Raw genomic sequence first — 20,318 nt, forward strand, 5'->3', positions numbered from 1 at the left:
TGTTCTTTTAATTTCACAACATAAGTGATATGTTGACACACAGCCTTCCATGCATTCATCCTGGAGGCTAAAAATGAGTTCACTCATTCCAGCAACAACATGGTGCTGAGAAGATGCTTTTAGCCATTAGGTTTCAGTGAAGTGCAAAGAATTATAGTTTGGAACACTGAAAGTACAACTTTAAATTTAGCTGTTGAGCAATACAGGGCTACATCCTCTTGCAGCATGTCATGACATGAACATTCCACAGTGTCAGGCCAGGTAATTAATATCTGATGGCTTCTCTTTATAGGAGTTCCTCTGGTGCTCATTAGAGGTCAGAGTAGTGTCAGCTAGTGTCAGCTATCAGTTTTCCCTGATCACAAACCTCAGATGATTTATTAAAATCAATCTGTGTATAAGATAAGTTGTACCTTTATTGAGGAAATTCACAATTGAGAAAGCGGCACAAGGAAAAGTAGCAGTGCGAGGGGAAAAGATAAGTATACAGGTTGTTTAATTCTGCAATTCATTTACATATATACAATCTCTCAGCATGTAGTAAAGTTAAGTAATTACACTTTATTTAATGCACCTTTCACAGAGCAAGTTATTACCACAAAAACAGTTAATACATTTAAACTCTAAAATAATCAGACAAAGCATTGGCCCTAACTAGACCTAATCTAAGAAGTATGTGAATGGATAAGTGTTACAAACATACTTGTAAGCATTTCAAGCCCATTGAATTAATCTTGCATGTCATTTTAGCTGCTTCATTAGGCCAGGCAAGAAGCGGTTATTCCTACTTGATTTGAACGCATCCTCCGCTCTCAAGCAACAATGGCTACGATCTGTCAAACATGGAGACCGGACCGAGGACGCTGCTTCAAAACCTGCGGGATAATGACTCTGTTGTTCATGGACCTGGTTCTACAGTGTGTGAACGGTATGCCTGTGAACACAGCCACATGTTTACACTAGCCTGCTTCCTGTCTGGGGCTTATTTTCATTTAACTCGGGCTATGTGTGGCCGCTCTAGCACCACAGCGTTAGCTTCCTCCCATTGAGTTAGCATTGGCTGGTTAGCTTACGAGCTAAAACTGCCCCGTTAGCGCAGCTAGCTAGCTAGCTAGCTAGCAATACACGGTTCCGATTTTAGCAACGTTTTTCTAATGTAACGGGCGTGTTGTGTGAATGATAAAACTTTAAATGTACGTCAAAGAAAAGCTAACAGCCATATGTCGCTGATGCACTGAGAATAATGTCACTACCATGTCAACGTCTTCCCAAATGTGAAGTAGTGAGATTTGAGCTTGTGTTAAACACAAAGACCTGCATCCAGTTACCAACACCACTGCTACGTTTCTGAACTATACATGATATTGTCGCGTCTGTCTCCTGACACGTGAGTGCAGCAAACGTTTGTAGCCAGTACCCATTTCCTATTACCTATATAACTGTGCGATCATGATCCTGACTCAGACTAACACGAGCTGGTTTCTTGTCAGGATACCTGAGCTCTCCTCATGTTGGCCAGGAGCCCCCTTACAGCAGAGATGCCCAGCATGGTCCTGTCATCACCAGCCCAGTGGTCCCTGCTGCATCTTCAGGTGAACACACACACACACAAGTCAATAATCCACATCAGTCACACTGACTGTAAGCAGGGTTAATTTTTACTGTGGCAACGTATAGGTCAGACTATAAAAATGTAGGACATGACTGCAGAACATTTATGTCAGCTTTATGTTATGTTTGCAACTGGATTTTTTTTTTTTATAAATAACCAATATTAATATTTCTTTCATTCCTTTCTTCTCTATTACCACAACTCTTGTGGTTTGTGGGCTTCTTAAGAGTATAGGACTATTCAACAAAAGAATAACTATCATTTTCAATTATATTTAACTTTCAATAAACATCAACACTCTTACAAATCATACAGTACAAACAAAAGTATAAAAGACAATAATCACAAATGACAAAAAAAAAACTATTAAAGGTTCAGTGTGTAGAATTTCATGACATCTAGAGTAGAGGTTGCATGTTGCAGCTGAATATTCCTCACCCTCCCCTTCCCAACATGAGAGAGAACATGTGGTGAACTTCAAAAATATAACGTATTTGAATATAAAAGGCGCATTCTAGGGTAAAGAAAACAACGATTTTTTAGTTTTTATATTTTGTCTTTTTTCTCCTTAGAACTGCACAAATCAAATTAATATACTCAGTGACTTCTGGCTCTGTTCTCTTTCTCTCATCCTTTCACTCTCACACCAACAGACATACAAATACATAGACAAAGGCTCAATCTGTTTAGTCAGACTGGCTAAAAACAACATAATTTGGTCTTCACTGAAAAAATTACAATCATGTTTATTTGCATTTAGAGCTTGAAAATGAGATCTGATCACAGTGTCAGCAGACGAGCTGAACACCTGACCCACCTCTCAGGACAGATTTTAATCCCAGTTCTGAACAGGGTCACAATCTGTTTACAGAAAGACATAACAACCTGCCAAAGTACTCAGAAGGGCCTCTGAGGTACTCCGTTACAGCAGATGTCTATAGAACCATATTTTGTCATGATGACATCCAAGGGGAAAACTATACTAGCCATGCAGTCTCCGCAGCCTTGATGGTGCAATCAGGAGAAAATGCCCTTGTTCACTCATTCTTTGATGGCCTTTTTGTTGGAGGCAGAGTGTTAGTCATTTACCTCCCACAGCATTTCCCAGTTTAGCAAAAGATTTAGACGGAAGCAGTTCCAAGTTTGTTGACACCCATAACGGATCCTAGGCGCTAAGTCTTCTCAGTGCTGATATCTTGCATCAAAGCTTTGTTACATATTATTGATTATTTGCACAAATGAATTCCCATAACTCAATGTTTGCTGTTTTGCAGTGTCTCCTTCTGATAAAGAGAACTACACCTCCAAGTGTCCCAGTGGGGGTTTGTGTAGTCGCCTGGCAGCTGATTGCATTCAATGCAATTACCAATATAACTGCACCTACGGGAAAACGGCTTCCTTCACTTGTAAACCCAAGAAAGGGGTTCACTGTATAGTGAGTAGAAGTATATTTTGTAATATTTAAAGTTCATGCTGCATAGAGGTAGAGTAAGATCAGCATATAAATATACCCACAATTGCATTTGCATTGTTTGTTGATAGAATTAGATGTAATCAAAAATAGCTACCTTAAATTTGGGAATAGCTGTGGAGTGATTTCCTGTTGTTTCTGTATTTTCAGGGAGAGTCAGGACAGCAGCAAACCAACTTCTCCCTCTCCATCATCTGTCAGTTCTGCTGGCAGCTGGATCCGTCCCAGTATGACTGCTCAAACTTCATCAACTGTATGACAGTGTCCTGCCCACGCAAGCGCTACAACGCCACGTGTAACGTGTTAGACCATGTACATTGTTTAGGTACGATAAAGCCTGCAAGGCTTCATTGATTTCAGTCAAAGGCAATGTAGACACAGTTATTTTGGGAAGGCAGATTTTCTCATCCAATGTAAGTTTTAAAAAAGGGAAAAAATGGATAAACAGTAAAGCATTTGTTTACTGAGGCACATCCACTGACTCTATCAATCAGACTGTATTTTATAGCACTTCTCATACAATGTACCACAAAGTGCTTTACAGAATAAACGCAATCAGAATAATACACCCACGTGACCCACACAAATCCATGGTAATATAATCCAAGGCAATATTCGCGGGATCTGAGGAAACACTATCGTTAATCTCATACATTTGAAATGAGGAAACACCACAGGCTGGTTTAAAAAAAACAAATATAAAATAAGACTTAAAGAGAAGTATGTAAACCCAGAGATAAAAAGGGTAGGTCTTGAATTTGCCTTAGTCTCTTCCATAGTCTTTATGTCCTCATGTTTTAAGGGAGAATAGATAGAGAATAATAATTATAATTAAAAGATGCTTCATTGTGGGTTCTTGTTCCATCTTTGGGTAAAATTCAAAGTTCATGACCAAAAGACATGAGGGTTTGAGAGGGATCAGATTAGTAAAATAAAATCTGATAAATGATTAGGACCCAAGAGCATTAAGAGCTTTATAAACCAATAAGAGTTTTAAAATCAATTCTAAAGCAGACAGGCAGCTGGTGCAGAGACTTTAAAATTATTGTAATGTGTAATTCTCTGTTTCTGGTCTTAGTCAACACATGAGCAGCTGAGTTTTGAAGCAGCTGCATTTGAAATGTAGTCTTATTGTAGAGACCAGAAAGTAAAGCATTACACAATCCTCACTTTTTGCTTTTTATTGTCTAAACATTCCTCAAATGTTCCTTTTCTTGTTGTTAAAGAAAATGTGTCTGCAGTAAAACTAAGTTGTTTTTCGGAAATGTTCCTTTGTTTCTGTTTTTCCCTATTTCTTTGAAGATCTGCCATGAACATCTAAGCTGCTGTACTCTATCCACTAAATGTGTTTTCCCTCCGTAGGTAAAAGACGTTTCCTGAAACGTTTGTTTTGTGACTGGACTGGAGGATATAAATGGTCAACAGCCTTAGCACTCAGGTAAACCTGCCACCATCAGGGAAATGGATATTAACATTCCTTAATAGAAGGGCACTCAGAAAGTGCATATCTCAGCCAAGGCTGATTGGCCAGTTATTTACCATATTGCATATACATGTATTCAAATCAGATACATCCAGGCAATTTTCTGAGTCCACCCAAAATTTTACCTGCTCAAAAAATTCTGGATCTGCCCTCTTAATTCAATCTGTTCCAAAAGTTAATGGGGTCTTCTTGTCAAATACTGCACCCTTCCACCAAGTTTCAATAAAATGAATCCAGTAGTGTTTGTGTAATCTTGCTACTAATCAGACAAATAGCAGACAATAAAAAATAACCCCCTTGGTGGAGATAAAAATCCTATTTAAGTGGCATGTGTTGCTCTGGTAGCAGTTTGTTTTATCAGTGTTTCTTTTTCTCTCATCTCTTTAGCATCACACTTGGTGGTTTTGGGGCAGACCGATTTTATCTGGGCCAGTGGAGAGAGGGTCTAGGCAAACTGTTCAGCTTCGGAGGCCTGGGTATTTGGACTTTGATCGATGTTCTTCTGATTGGAGTTGGTTATGTAGGACCCGCTGACGGTTCTCTCTACATCTGAAGCAAAGCCCTGGAGACGTGGTTGAATGGTTGATGCTTCCTCTTCAATCTCAAAAAGATTGAAGATCTGAGATGCTGTGTCCTTAGCACGTTTCTCCTGCCCGAGCTTGCTGTGCAACACATCATCCCATCTGCTAACAGGCAGGAAGTGTTTTCCTCATCACACCATTGATGACTCTACCCACACAACCATCAGATCAATCCCAATCATTCTGCGTCTGTCTCCTGGTGAGATTTCTGCTTCTCTGGTTGGTTTGACTCAACTGGTGGTTAGGCTCTGTTATGCTGATACATAGATAGGTTCGGTTTCCTGTGGAGCCCTGCTTTCATAGACATCCTGTCACATTGGAGCCGTGTGTTGTTCCTGCCTTGTTGCAAGGTGAAAGCATCACTAGGGGGGTGGGGCAGTCAAATGGTAACCATGGCCACAGAGCGTTTTATGGTGACACCAGACACAATTGATAGCGCAAGTGTAATATTGATGTCCTGAAAGAGAGCATGAATATGCAGAAGGGAATATGTTCAGTGTTTTTATTGAAAGGAGATACAGTAGTTGCTCCTCTGGAGGATTTTTATGGTTAATTTGCATGTTCAATGTTGATCATACACAGAGTCCACAGTGCAGGTCACAACTGTAAGAATGTCCCCCCCGACCTGCTGCAACACTTAGTCTGATTTTTAGAAAATGCAGAGACAAAAATCTCAAACAGAACCTGTTTGCACAATACACAACAAATATTGACACACCTTGGATGTGTTTCACTTGCAAACTGCAGTTTCTTGTGTTGCAGATGTTGGAGATATATCCTGTGTATTCAACCAGTATTTTTCCCTCAAACACATCATCTCATTCTTCACATTGTTTAGAAAAGTATTCTGTGTACTAACACTGTAAGATCTGAGTTTGAGACTCTGTGGCACCCCTCACTTCATGTAAATATGTTTTCAGTTTCAGGTCATTTTAATTTGTTGGGACACTGTAAATGACATTTTTTAAGTCATGTAAATAAAACTGTGTGCAATTTTGAAAGCTTTTGAAAGCTTCCTTAGTTTCACTGAAATAAAACCCTATGTCTGATTTCCCCCCCCTCCTGATGTTCTATCTATATTTCAATAAGAGTTCAGGTGTCAGCGACATCTCAATACAGCTTTTCTCCTGCACCCTCTAAGGGAACTCAGCTCCATTATTAGCTGAGGTCCTTTTCACAGATGTCTGTGCTTTTTCTCACGGTAAACACAGTGAGTGGTGCCAGGAGCCCGTGTTTCCCTCAGGCATGTGTCACATAGAGGAGGCCAGGAGGCTTATGTAGAGGCTGAGGGACACTCCCTTCCCAAACTTGTTATAGGGCCTTTGTGCAAGGCATCAACCTGCAGTTGTAGCTCATTTCAGTGAAGCCAAGCCTGCACAAGAGCATTGTTGATATCTCTGCTCATCTTATGTAATGAGTTTAAAAAAATAAAAAAAAATCAAGGGAGGAAAAAAAACTCATGTTCTTTCTAGTAAGTTCTTAGTTTATGTGTCGACTTATCCGATTGGCTGCTTTGCTGATGCTGTTGTAAATTTACTCCACCCTAATTCTAGTTCCTCAAATTTGACACCAGCGCTGCAGCTCCCTCCCACAGACTGACGCAAGTGTTTGTCACACACTGTGCTGCTCAAGGAGAAGACTTGAAACTCCTAAATACAGTGTAGTCTGAAACAAGACGAGTTCTTTTTCTTGTACTTTTAGGAAACGTAATAGAACAAATTGAAATACATTGTGATCTTTAGTTCATATGGCATTTAAAACGTGGAGTGGGTGTGTTTATATGCATAAATTCACTGAACTGTTTCCGATGATGCAAACTACAGCAACTATGATAAATATGTTGGAAGAATATTTTAGTGGAATAAAAACCTGACAAACTGACCTCAAACTTAGTTGTACATTTTAGCAGAAATAATCTGATCACCTCACTAATTACAGTATATTTTGACTAAAGAGCAGAATTACTGCACGTAATAACCTCATTCACACATCATTGTCCACTGCCCAATTACAAATAATAGCCAGATTTTTTCTGGTTTTCTCGCTTTATGATATTCCCATTTGCTGTGATATTAATGGTAATTATATAAAATTGTATTTCTCTTGAGAATAATAGTTTAATTTTGTCAATTATTCCAAAGTCATTATCCACACTTTTTGGGGAAGAGAGACAAAATATTGTCAGTCACGACTTCTTGGTTTTGAATAATGCGTGGAAGAGAACAAAAGTTTATTCACTCCACTGAAATGCAATCCCACTTAGTCTCATCACTGCTGTAAATTCTATAGCGTCGACTCTGACCCTGTGTGTCCAGCGCTGCCCTGACAGACTGTGTCCACCCATCACGTTCACTCCCACAGGAGTGTTTCTCACAAAAAGTGCACGAACAGAATCCAGAGGCGTGACAACTCAAAGCATTCTATGGTCCTTTCTCTCACACTTGGACAGAGCATTTAGCACCACCTGGGGATATGGTACAAATTACAGTGCAGATAAAAAGTACACACTGCCCATGGACTTTTTCCAGTTTGCTGTCACTGAATCACAAAGGTGTGACTCATTTGTTTCAATCAGCCAAGAGGACCAGTTAATGACACAGAGTGAAAACAAAGCTCCATATGCTCTAAATTAAGAACAAATGTGAAAGTTAGAATGACTCTCAGTAGAGTGCATATACACCAATGCGGAACAGTCTCCTTATGAAACCACATTTAAATTCATTAGATCCTTATTTTTATTTGGACCTGCACCACATTGCACACACTCATACGTATCAGTCCCCTCAACAAACCTGTTTTTCATCAAGCTCCATGAATTATTCTGAGAGAAATCGATGATTATGTGTAACAAAGAAAAGTTAACAGGAAAAGTCACTGTTGTAGACAGTTTTTTATTTTAAGTCACATGATACTTCAATAGAGCTCACCTTGTGTAATGGATTAGTAAGAAGTGTTTTCAAGATGTGTGCGTCTGAATGTGAAATGTCTTTTTAATGTCAAAAAAAGGAACATTCCAGGCGATTGTGCAACACAGTTTTTGAAAAGTAGCGATCTGTGTAAGAAACCAGCACATTTCCCAGCGTAACTGTCAGACCACATTGTCAAATGAAATCATAAGAAAAGTGAATTTCTCGGCATTGCATACAATCAGTGGCGGATCTGGGTTTTTTCTAAATAAGGGGCTAGAAAAGGGGCCACAATTTACACAGAGGGGCCAATTATATGCACAATTCCTCATTCAGTAAGGTGCACATTGAAGTCATTCCATGTTAACTGTCATCGTTTCATATATTTTTAAAATTGTTCCTCATTTGAGCACATTGTCTAAGCTTAGAAAATAAAAAATTTATATCATCAATTTTTGTGACAAGGTCACTTTTGTTTTAAAGACTACTGACAGGACAGGCACTTCAGGGCCCAATCAGATACCACCCTTAAATCTGCCCTTGCAAATAAGCAACCTCAAAACATTACTGGTGCAACTTGTATCACTTTTATACAATTTAAATAGCACATAATCCAAAAACTCTTATCCTCCCATCTGTGCAGTCCATTTTAATAACAGTGTGCCAGTTCTGCTTTCCAAGTCTGAAACCACTCGTATAGACTTGGCAAGGCAACAATGTCTCACTTATTGTGCTTACATATATATGGAATCAAAAACTAAATAAGGTTGGATCATGGTTGTTTCAGATCAACATGACTCAAAATATGTAACAAAAATAAAAAGGACAAAGTCAAACAGACAGCAATTTTAGTGATTTATTTGTACAATAGGAATTGCACTGTACAAATACCCCAGCTCAGATGTGAAGGCAAGAACGTGTCAGCATCTGCTCTGTTCTGCCTGACCCGAACATCCCTCAAACCACACTGTGAGCATAGACTGATGGAAACAGATATGCACAGAAAATAACAATAAAAATAAAGCTAAAAAAATAAATAAACCAGCTGCCAGCTGAAAAAATTAACAATTACAGGGCAAGAAGAGACCCTTCCCAACTAAGTGCCAAAGCATACTGAAAATATTGAAATTAAAAAAGGCTAAATAAAAACTAAAAAAATAATATCATATCCAAGTTTACCTCTCCAAACTTTATGGCAGTGGAGTGATTATGGTCTCAGTTTAAATAGCATGTAAAAATGGAACTCTCAGTAGACGAATACAGAAAAAGGCATATGGTGATATCTCTATCAGGTCAATGCCCCTATGACACTTACACTACGTACACATGTATACACCATCCACAGACACACTAAGGTGTGAGCTTTTACACACATAACGGGACACTTGCATAAAAAAAAATTCCTTCTCAAACCCACCCCATTTAAATCACGTTTGACAGCAATGGAGCATGGTGTATGCAAAGTTTTCTCTCAAAGCAATATCAATTTACATTCACTCAAATTTACATTAGTAAATCACTAATGTTACCATGGTAACTGAAAACGTCGTATAAAAATATAACAAAGGCTGAAAACTGATGCACTCAACAAAAGTATATCTACACAGTTTCAAATGTGGGGTGGGGGCTGAGCGACATGGCTAAGAACAGCTCGTACTTCCAATCTCTCATCTTGTTTTCGGGAGGGGGGCTAGGGAATGTATAAGGACTCTCCGCACATCAAGTCTGAGTAGCAGCAGTTTTTCCCCTCTCGCCAATAGTGACACAGTGAAAGCCGCGGGTTCCATCAGGACCCCTGGGCAGCCTCATTACACCCGGTGGTAGGCCGTCAGCGTTCTGCATCTTTCGACCCAGCATCGGGCTGCCGACCGGGCTGCTCTCCTGAGATGCCACCTGCTTGCGCCGCTGAACCCACGGACTCCCTGAAGGGGTGAGGCTACTGTCTGAGGAGTAGTCTGCCCAGCGACGCCCGGGTTCAGGGCTCAGTCTGCCCTCACTGGCCAGGGGAGACTTGTGGGAATGTGGGGATTTGCGCTGAGGACAGGGGCTGCCGCGGGGGCTGGACCATGGACTGTTACGCGGGGACATTCCAGGACTCAGGTGATTGTTCTGGAAGCTTATGCTGGCAGTTGTGGGGCTGAGCTTGTTGCAGGACTGGGACTTCCTGGCAAGCCTTGGGGATGTAGGGTTGCTCTCAGTCTCTGAAGAGCTGCAAGCGGAGTCGTCCCCGTGGTACTGAAGCTCCCTTATTCTGCTGTTGAGCGAGCGACTCTTGCGCATCCCTCCCTCCTCACGTGGTCTATCTTTGGGTACCTTCTTCTTGGGCGGCTTGGTGCCAATCAGGACCACTTTCAACCCTAGCAAACTGGCCCCACTATCGTCACTCCCCACAGCTTCGTTGGCTTTAACAGCAGCCTCCACCTCCTCAAACTCCACGATGGCACACTCCTCAGAGCCCAGCTGAGTGTAGCGGCCACTCAGCCTCTTCAGGTCAGCCGGCAGGTCCTTGCCAGGCTTCAGGACTCGAACAGAAGCAATGGCCCCGTATGTTCCAAAAGCTTTCAGCAACAGCTTCATCAGCTGCTCCTGCTGGGTCGCTCCTCCCTCATTCCCTTCATTATCCTTCGTGAGAGCAGCCAGCTCTGGCCACTGCTGCAAATCACTTAACAGCAGCATGCGGCTAGGCAGCGACTCACTGGCAAAGACGGGCACTGCGGATTTACGCCGCACCTTACGCCCCTCATCATTCAGCTCAAGTATCTTTGAGTGTCTCAGAGCATAAGCAGTTGTTCTCCAGTCACGAGTCAAGTGTTTCACCTGCAAAGAGATGATGGTTGTGTTACATGGGTGAGATTAAATGGTTTAGAAGTGCCATCTCTAAACCACTGGGTCGCACCTTTGGTCTCTGCAACTGTTTCTATTTTTACAGCTTTTACTTTTTAAGGCTTGAAATGTTTCAACAATAACTTAGGCTTGTGCGCATTAGGGCTGGGCAATGATTCACACTAGCTCATGATCAATAATTCTCACAATGAAATAATTTTCATATATGGATATAATGCTTATACGTTGTGTAAGCAGAGTGGCATAATTGATCTACCTCAGATTTGTACAATATTTTGTTGTTTATCAAATGTTCGTCATTCTCTGCTAATAATGAGTTTAAAACCACAACCCAAACTCAGGCAGGGGCAGATCCAGGGTTAGAGTAAGGGGGCACTGGCCCTGGCTGAAATCTGGATGGCCCCTGAAGTGCTCCTATAAACTAGTCAATTATTAACAATACTAACCATAAATATGACAATTTGTTATAGAATGATATCTTTTAAACTGTTTAAAATGTTTTGTAGCTTTACTCAAAGCTATAGAGCAAACTGTAAACAAGGAATGACTTAAATGCGCACTTTATGGAATCAGGAATTGTGCACAGAAAAATTCTAGATTAGCCACAGCACTAAGTCTTTAAAGTTAAAAGATATAATGTGACATTTATTGGGATGATTATCAATATCAACTTATATTAAAACAATTATCTTGATATAATCTTTGGCCTCATCGCCCAGCCCTGGTCAGCATGGTCAATCAGTTATGTCTTCCTTTAACTCATAGGTCCTGAATCAATAACTGAGTCTGTGGCCATAAGCCAATCAGTTCAAGTATCCTGAATTCACTGCAGGAATTCATTAGTCACATCATCGCTGTATAATTTTCTCATCTTTAAAATGTGTCACCTCAGTGTTGCCAAACGCACGGTTGAATCCCTGTTTACATTAAAAATTTGTGGGTGTGAGGGGGACTCGGATCACTTGTAGCATAAATAGAAAAACACAAACACACAGGCCTACAAATCTGTATGCATGAACCTCAAGTAGCACCAGCTTTTGTGAATCAATAGGAGAACACCGTTGCATCCCAACAACAAGTCATGTTGACATTAGATACGTTCATTACTATTAAATTCTCACAGGCCTCTGCATCATTGCAATTAAGATGTCAAGCGCCTGGTTCTTATTTTAAAACAGATTTTTCCTCAGCTTTGTTCGTTGTACATTTTTTGTCAGTGTTCAAAATACTTTATATGATTGTGGTTGGATACTATATGCAGCTGACTCTCAGCTCGATCAGTATACAAGATTAGAGCCCATAATGAGCCACCAGTGGACGATTGGACGCTATATTTTAGACTATAATACTCAATGGCTTTGTGTGCAATTCGCAGCCTTATTAGCTAAGGGAGTTTAAATGACTTCTTATTGTGGTTCAGGAAAATACTGTGCAGTCATGGTTACCTTTTTGAATGATGTCAGCAATTTGACGCTGACAAATCCCAGTTTGTTACGCCTGACATGTTTGAGCAGGAAGGCGTCGTGCTCCAGGTTCTCATCGGAGAGGTAGTACTCGATCTGGGCGACCAGCTTCTGGATGAGCTCTGGATCTGGGGGCTGCCAGCTCTCCTCCTCCAGCTCCCCTCCACTGGTGCCGGCCCCGCTGTGTATGGGAAGACAAACATGCATCGTGGTCAGTAGTGCGTCACTGAAACAGCAGAATGTTTGATACCCTAAAACTGCAAACTAATAAAAAGTCAAATCCGATGCAGAAATACACCATGTAACCTTGCCACCGAGAGGAAACTGCTTCTCAGCCCAGCTTGTACCCTGGTGTTCGGAGGATGACTTAGAATCATGGAGCTTAAATATGTCAAAATGACTTAAGCACAGGTCTTTTAATGCAAAGGAAACTGTTTGTTTACCCAATCATAACACGACTTGGACTTGTTGTTATAAAAATGTCTCATACCCTAAAACTGCAAACATTACAACTGTTATATGTCTCAATTTCATTAATACAATAGGCCAGAGAATTACAAGTTGTTGGCAGCAGTGCATCATTATCCTGCCATGCCTCTCTGCAACATGAGAAAAAAAAGAGATGGACTGTCTTCCTCCTTTCGGATTTTGTCTCTCAGTAGTTGACAAGCTGCGTCTCCAGCCATGTCACCATGCCTCACTGCCAGACTTCGACCCACAGTGTCGCCCCAGTCCTGAAACTGCCAAGACCTCTCCATCTGAAGGGTGCAGAATCACAGGCTCTACTTCCCACACAGAATATGGTGGCTCACAATATCAAATACACACAGTTTACAAAAACTGCTACAAATACGGTAGAGGTTTAGAGACAAAAAGCACAAAAATCTCCTGCAGGCACCTGGCCAAAGCCACGAAGCAGCACAGTTGGGTAGCCCTGCAGATTAAAAGTGAGGGTCTGAATGAAATTTTGTGGATGACTCATCACCTCCCCCAGCCTCCTCCCTCGCACACCCTCGGTCAACAGCTTTCCAGCAGACTGACCACACAGCTGGCACAAGCCCACGGCTTCCACAGAATAACCACCAGCATTCAGAGGAAAATACTCTCACCGCACGATCAAAAAATCATTTAAAGATGTGCATCGGAGAAAACACTGCAGAGATGATAGATACTGAAAAATGTCTGCACTTCTCACATCGCTGTTACAGCGCAATGTGTAACAGGAATATCAGGTGCAACAGCCGTATGAACACTATCCTCTATTGGTACCCAACATCCTATCACATGTTTGGTGCTCTTAAACTACACACTGTGTGGAGAGCAAAAATGTGCACAGGTGTGACCTACAAGCAAATAAAACGCTCGGAACAGAGAGAGTGATTTATTTTTCTCTTTGGCCCTTTCTACCACTGACTCATTCTTTTTACACGTTGTCCAAGTGGGAACTTGCAGGTCAATGGATAAAAATAGCAGGCCATGACGCAGGGGAATTAGATTAAAGTAAAGGTACCTTCCTTTATCTCTGTCACAGGTGTCTGGCTTTTACAGCACTGCCACTGATGCCTGCAGGTGGTTACACACTTCACTTCCCCATTGTCCCACCCAGGAGATGATAATAATAATAATAATAATATCCCTCAATTATGTCTGTCTGTGAGAATTTGCACACCCGGTTGGGAGCATCTATTGTCCTCCTGGGCACATTGTGATTCCTCTTTTTTGTGGTCATCTGTTTGGATGGTAGCTCTGTTTAAACAGTATCTGTGTACACAACTGGCATTCTTCCAGTGGCAGAACCACTCCAGCTGTACCTAATGCAGTGACCTGCCAGCACATGAGCAGCAAGTGAAGCTACAGGCTAATACAGAGTAAAATCCAATCCAGAATGTAACCTTGCCACCAAGAGGAAACTGTTTCTCAGCCCAGCTTGTACCCTGGTGTTCGGAGGAGGCACTTGACTTAGAATCATGGAACTTAAATGTGTCAAAAAGGCTAAAGCACAGATCTTTTAATGCAAAGGAAGCAGTTTGTTTACCCAGTCTTAGTATGAGGCACTGTCAATGTACAGTAATCTGACATTTTCTTGTACAAAAAACTCTGGTTGTTATGAAAACTTAAAACTATAGAGTAACTACAACCTTGATTTGTCATATCTTCCTATTTCGTCCTCGCTGCAGCTTCCCCCGAGGAAGTCGATGATGCTGGACGACACCTCGGGCTCCTCGTCCTCCGCCGCCTGAATGGCCACCGTGATCGTCACCGTCCCCATCTCCTGCGAGTGCTGATCCACGGTGATTACCTCATCGAAGCCCTGCTCCGCTGACGCATCCGAGGCGCACGCCGCCGCGTTCGGCGCGGGGATGCCCACAGACCCACTCATGGTCCCCGAATAACCTGAGGTCCTCCTGCCTGCTGCCTGCTCTCCTCCGTCGGCTGTAGCAGCAGCGGCAGCAGCGGCACCAGCGCCTGCCTGGGCGCTTCTAATGTGGCTCGAGTCGAAGGCGCGGGCAGGATGCGCGGTGCGTAAAGCCGGTCGACGCTTCTTCTTCGGGCACCAGTAATGGCGGAGAAGCACCCAGGGGGTTCCGAAGACGCGCTCCACGGCTCGCCAGAGACCCCCGATCCAGATCCGACCCGGTGGAGGGCCCTGAGGAACAGCGGGGCTTGTAGCAGCCGGCGAGACGCAGCCTGGACCTGGCGAGACGGACGGGCTGGAGCCTCCGCGCAGTGCCTGTTCCTCTTCTTCCTCCTCCTCCACCACCGCCGCTGCTGCCACTGCTGCTACTTCCTCAAATGTAAGAGGCTTTCTGCTTTTGAGACGAGCTCTGCGATTGGGCCGCTGCAGCAGCGTGTCTTCGCACTGGTTCCCAGCCCACAGGCAGGAGCCGACACAAAGCCGAGAGGGAGGAAGGAGGAAGGCCAGGCAGCGCATGAAGGCGTTCACCAAGGCGTGCATACTTCTGTTTCTCTTTTTTTGCTCTCCACACATACACACACATGCACTCTGAGTGTTGTCTGTTTTCCGTGAGGACACGAATGCCTCGTTTGCATGTGTCTAAGTAGGAGAGCAAATTCACGTGTTCCACTTCCTTCTAATTAGGAAAAGGCCGTGCCAAGGGCGACCCCGTCTCTAACGCTGCTAAGTGGATAATTGGCTTTGGGCTCCTAGTTGCAGGTAGGACGGAAGTTGTGCTCGTGGAGGAAACCCATAAATTAGTGGTAGGTGTCATGAAAGATGAATTGGGATTACAAACCATTGGTAGCCTAGTCCCTGAAAGACTAATTATGCATTATGTTTGGTGATTAGGTGCACAGCTCCTGGCCAGGGCTGATGATTCCATGTTAGATTGAACTAGTGCAGTGTCCTTAACCTGACTGTTTTCTAGCCCCATGTAAGATCTGGAGCATCTTCAGAATGATTCCTTGTCATTAGTGAGTCCTCCTCCAACAGTTAGTCTATGGTGCAGAGTGAATTCATCCTACATGGTTTATCTGCAGTGAACATTTTACAAGTCAGAGACATGACATTTGCTTTATTTCTGTTCGTGTGTGGGGTTTACATATAATGGGATAATGATTTACTTAACTGTTGTTATTTTTCATACAGTGCATGTTGGGTTTTTAAATCTGACACTCTAAAGACAATTCTCTGCCAATTGCCACTTTATGGCTACATTATTTTGGAATGGTCGCACATGTCGGCATTGAAAAGAAACAGTGTGTGACCTTGTGAAAATATTTGGTACATCGTTTCATCGCAGTTTGTTAAACTCTAAATCCTACACTTGATCTCATTAGGAGTATTTTGTATTCTTCAGTTAGACAGATATGGTAATGTATCATCATATGATTGTCTTGCAATATATCCATTATCACAGAATCACTATATTGTGATATATATATTATTCACATCTTATATGGTGATTTCCACCAGTGGTGTTAGGCAATCCACACAGCCTTTAGACCCAAGTTCACAACGTTTCAAAAATAAAAGCTCACCATTAACAGTACACTTGCTAAGTGTAAAGCTGATGTGATAGATGTTTGTCGAGATGTGCTTTCAAGAGACAGATTTCTGACACAAGAGAAGCAATTGCAAAATATCCAAAATACCCAGTTTCCTTCCGGTTCAATCTTAATGAACAAGGTCACACTCAGGTTATTTAAAGTGGATTCAATTCTAGTATTTCTGTATAATGAGACATTGACTTCCTTTATTACTTTGACAGTCACTCACTATTTCAAACAGGTTCATTTGTTCCTGTAATTTAATTCAGGCAGCGCTCTTGTTAGGTTCAGTGACTGCATAAGTCATGTTTTCTTTATTCCTCATTTATTCAGAGTATTTTTTGTTTTACTTTGTTGTCTCTTACATCCCATCTCTTTTCAGATTCCACTTCCTGTCTTTGTGTTTCTCACCACTGTGATTGTCTTTGTTTCACCTTTGTCTCAGTGTCTCCTTGTGTATCCAGTCTCTGTGCTGCCTTCTCTCGGTGCCACTATGTCCTTGTTTCTTGTGACAGTGTTTCATTCGATCCTTGTGTTTAAGCTCCAATGTGCTTTTTAACTTTGCTTAGTTTTCTGACTTTGCCATGTTTGATGTTGTTTGTGTGTCTGCCTGATCACACGTGGAACCTTATAACTTATTTTTTTTGCCTTGAGTTTCGCATTCGTCACAGCTAAACACAGAAGCATTACTCTGACTGGCACTTTGTGTTTGTTTAAGACAGTTTGAAATGTTTTCTTCTGCATCCTAACTGTATGACTTGAATTTGCAGCACTGATGGAAACTCCTGCAGTAGGGACAGTAAAGTAGAATCTTCATGTGTTGACTTTGCGTTTTGTTGAATTACAGTGTTTGATAGTGAATGATGACAGTTATGGAACAGAATCACAACCACTTAAGTTGTCCTGCTTTTCAGGCATCAGTGATTGAAATGCAGCACAAGTGTAGTAACAATAGCTGAGAGAAGAAATGTACGTATGTTATAATACTACTCCTATTATGAATTCTCACAGGACATGTCAAGTCTTTATTTGAAAGGGACAGAACACGATGTCATAGTCGTGCTCCCCGTCTCAGGCCTTTGCAGTCTAAGTGACCCATGAAGGAAGCAGTCATTGTGGACCGCATAGACCCTCCCAGGGATGCAGCCCCTGAATTGAGACAAAGCTTTTGACTCTTCCCTTTCTTCCTCTACCTCTTCTTCTACAGGGCAGAGTATATATTTAACATCAAAAATTAAATTAAATTAAATTAAATGATAAGAAAAACAGATGACAATGATCAAAATGCTAATCCCCTGAACTGAAGTTTGGAGAGGATGGGTTTCGGAGGAGTGGACGGACATGCAAACACACAATCACACAAGCAATTTGTAATCTCCTCTCTCTATACAGGTGGGGGTATACAGGCCCAAAGTTAACTTTAGAAGCACTGATTTCAAGGTGATTTGTCGCACAAGAGCACATATGGGTGATTTGTATGAGGGAATTATAATCACAGTCATCTGATAACTTCTCTGTGGGCTCTAGCTCAAGTCCATTTTTGCCACTTGTTGCCGGACTCTGTTCTAATAACCCTGCAATCAGCCACACCAGAGTTGTCGGCTGTTGCCAGCTCTACATGAAATATCTTTAATCCTCCCCACTGACAAGCCACGCTCACAGCTGGTGAGCAGTCTGACTCACTATCAGCACCACATGCCAGTTTGTGTACAATGCAACATGGGGGCCTGGTGTGGGGGATGGGGGTGGGTTCTAACAATTAATCTGTAGACATTCAGTTTCTTATAGTTATTGCTATATTCAGTGCTATTGAAGATTTTTTCCTCAGAGCAAATTACAAAGTCTGGAAGGTCATTTCCACTTTTCAGTGTAAATAAACCATGTCTCACAGCTTATCATGCCTTGTTTAATTAAATTTACCAGCATTTTTAGAAAAATCCTGAAGCAACAGAATTGAGACCACCTCCTATTTTCAGTAAACATCTTTTGTCAAATGACCTTCTTCTCTTTCAACTGCTTGTTTTCTCACTTGTCTCACCTCTGACACATTCTTGTGAATATGATTAGCTACACAAAGACAGATTTAACTACAGGGTTGTCTGGTTAAGTTGGATTAATTGCATGGGGTGTATCTAAATCTCAAAATCGCCATGTACATGTATCAGTCATGAAATCATTTCCTGGACATTTTCTTTAATTTTTAATAATTACCACTTTCCCACCTCTGGCTCACACTGCAACACCAAACATCTCTTTGAGGTGTCTCTCCTAAGGATAGACCCCCACAACTAACACTCCGATTTTTCAGTCTTTTTTATGCTTTTCAAGAATTCTACCTCTCAACTTGCAGGCAGGGCTTAAACTGCCAATCTGGACCTTTACACATCACAGCTTTCATTCACATTGAAAGATCGGATACATTTGACTTCCCATGAGACTGTGATGAATCTGCCATGGGAGTGTGGGAGTCTTCATTTGACTTCACATGTGTAATCTAGGGACTCACATTTGCAGAACATAAATTAAGTCCTATTAAATAAAAACAATCTCTACTGGTGGTACAAAAAGTAAATTACTTATATAATGCTGAGGCCAATTGTTTTATGTTGATGATTTATGATGAAATATCTCAATAAGCACTGAATGGATTAAAAAATACTGTACAAATAATCAAGGTCTCCAGGGACAATCTATTATTATTTTAGGGATTCACTTACTTTTTTTCACTGGAGCCTGCATGAGGTTGACATTTGTTTAATTTGCAGAGATGTCGCAATGGGGTACGGCAAAGCAGCAACTGCCTGAGGCCCTGAGTAGAGACGGGCCCCCAGAGACCAGCTGATTATGTTTGTTCAAAGCAGCTGCACTTTGTGGGACACCGCTTGTTAGACTGAAACAATGCTATCATCAGAAACCCCCTTAACATGACCAGATTTTAGCCAAAAGCTTTGTTATTTCAGTGCAGCAGTGTTAATTATGTGATCAGTAGAGGTTCAAGTGCCAAGGACTCATCTGCCATTGCTCAATAGAACAAATCAGCACATATTTGATTGAAAAACCTGAATGTCTGTGTTGAACACCCAATCCTATCCAGGAATAACACCTTTTATTGTTCGGTGTCTGTGTTTCTTCAGTGATGTATATTAAGAAATATAAAATAAAGCTTGAATCTACATATTTGTACGTAACTGGAATTTACATTGTATTTTTTCAATGATGGCCTGTCACATAAACTGTTGATGATCGCCTCCCATAATGTGTCAGCGTGTGCTTCCTGAATAGACAGTGACAGGCAATGTGTGGGATGTCCCTTTCATGAATCTGGATTTGTGTTCTCTGAGCAACTGCTTATTACTGCTCGAGTAAAAAGGCTGAAACAACTGTGCACAGTTCTATTCGATCATTCGATTAGGTGTTCTGTGGTGTTACTGACTGAGATTAAATTTGGATTATAGTTTATTGTATATAGAGCAAATAAAGAGCATCAAACATGTGTGTAAACAGTATCCAAAATGGTATTATGTACTCACTGCATGACAAAGAATTAATAAGTTGTAATACAATCCATGAAACAAAGCATATTTTAACTTTACAGTCACTCAAATGGTACTTCTTCACATTTTCAGGGTTTTCTGACTCGTCAAAAAGGTCTTGGCAATTAAAGTTTGGATTACCCTACATTGAAATGTTCAGTCTATGTACATTTAACTGTTATATAGAAGAGGAGGTTGATGGCAGGGATAAATCAGTTTAAAATAAATCAAGGTTCTGTGTGTGGCTCCCTGCTGCAGCCGCACTGATACGCCTAACCCTAAAGTGGAGCCATAATTTGTCTGATTTGTCGCACCTATGCCTCTTTTCATGTAATGACAAGATGTCCGCAGTGAGAGGTCTGTCATCAGAGGTGTTGGGGTAGTTATCGCTGCAATCTCAGGCAAATACAAAGCAGA

At 41.6% G+C, this 20,318-nt stretch overlaps 2 protein-coding genes across 2 annotated transcripts; one reads left to right on the forward strand and one right to left on the reverse strand.

Moving 5' to 3' along the window:
• The first annotated feature begins 270 nt into the window (after positions 1-270).
• tm2d3 (TM2 domain containing 3) lies at positions 271-6,196 on the forward strand. The gene is made up of 6 exons (XM_020080347.2): positions 271-928; positions 1,491-1,592; positions 2,887-3,047; positions 3,234-3,408; positions 4,446-4,521; positions 4,954-6,196. Exons 1-6 carry the CDS (start codon positions 823-825, stop codon positions 5,117-5,119), a joined length of 786 nt encoding a protein of 261 aa, XP_019935906.1. The 5' UTR covers positions 271-822; the 3' UTR covers positions 5,120-6,196.
• Positions 6,197-8,895: 2,699 nt separating this feature from the next.
• On the reverse strand, positions 8,896-15,319 carry larp6a (La ribonucleoprotein 6, translational regulator a). The gene is made up of 3 exons (XM_020080293.2): positions 14,499-15,319; positions 12,343-12,541; positions 8,896-10,870 (listed from the first exon to the last, which is right to left on the reverse strand). The coding sequence occupies exons 1-3, from the start codon at positions 15,314-15,316 to the stop codon at positions 9,773-9,775; spliced, it is 2,115 nt and encodes a 704-aa protein (XP_019935852.2). The 5' UTR covers positions 15,317-15,319; the 3' UTR covers positions 8,896-9,772.
• Between the last annotated feature and the right edge of the window lie 4,999 nt (positions 15,320-20,318).

The sequence above is a fragment of the Paralichthys olivaceus genome, chromosome 1, assembly GCF_024713975.1.
Source record: "Paralichthys olivaceus isolate ysfri-2021 chromosome 1, ASM2471397v2, whole genome shotgun sequence".
Lineage (NCBI taxonomy): Eukaryota > Metazoa > Chordata > Actinopteri > Pleuronectiformes > Paralichthyidae > Paralichthys > Paralichthys olivaceus.

Excerpts from the sequence above, each read along its gene's own strand:
- larp6a (XM_020080293.2), bottom strand. The coding sequence starts at position 15,316 with ATGCACGCCTTGGTGAACGCCTTCATGCGCTGCCTGGCCTTCCTCCTT. Across the intron at positions 12,542-14,498 it reads GGAAGATATGACAAATCAAG|CGGGGCCGGCACCAGTGGAG; the intron begins GTTGTAGTTACT and ends TCCCATACACAG. Across the intron at positions 10,871-12,342 it reads TGCTGACATCATTCAAAAAG|GTGAAACACTTGACTCGTGA; the intron begins GTAACCATGACT and ends ATCTCTTTGCAG.
- tm2d3 (XM_020080347.2), top strand. The coding sequence starts at position 823 with ATGGCTACGATCTGTCAAACATGGAGACCGGACCGAGGACGCTGCTTC. Across the intron at positions 3,048-3,233 it reads AGAAAGGGGTTCACTGTATA|GGAGAGTCAGGACAGCAGCA; the intron begins GTGAGTAGAAGT and ends CTGTATTTTCAG. Across the intron at positions 3,409-4,445 it reads AGACCATGTACATTGTTTAG|GTAAAAGACGTTTCCTGAAA; the intron begins GTACGATAAAGC and ends TTCCCTCCGTAG.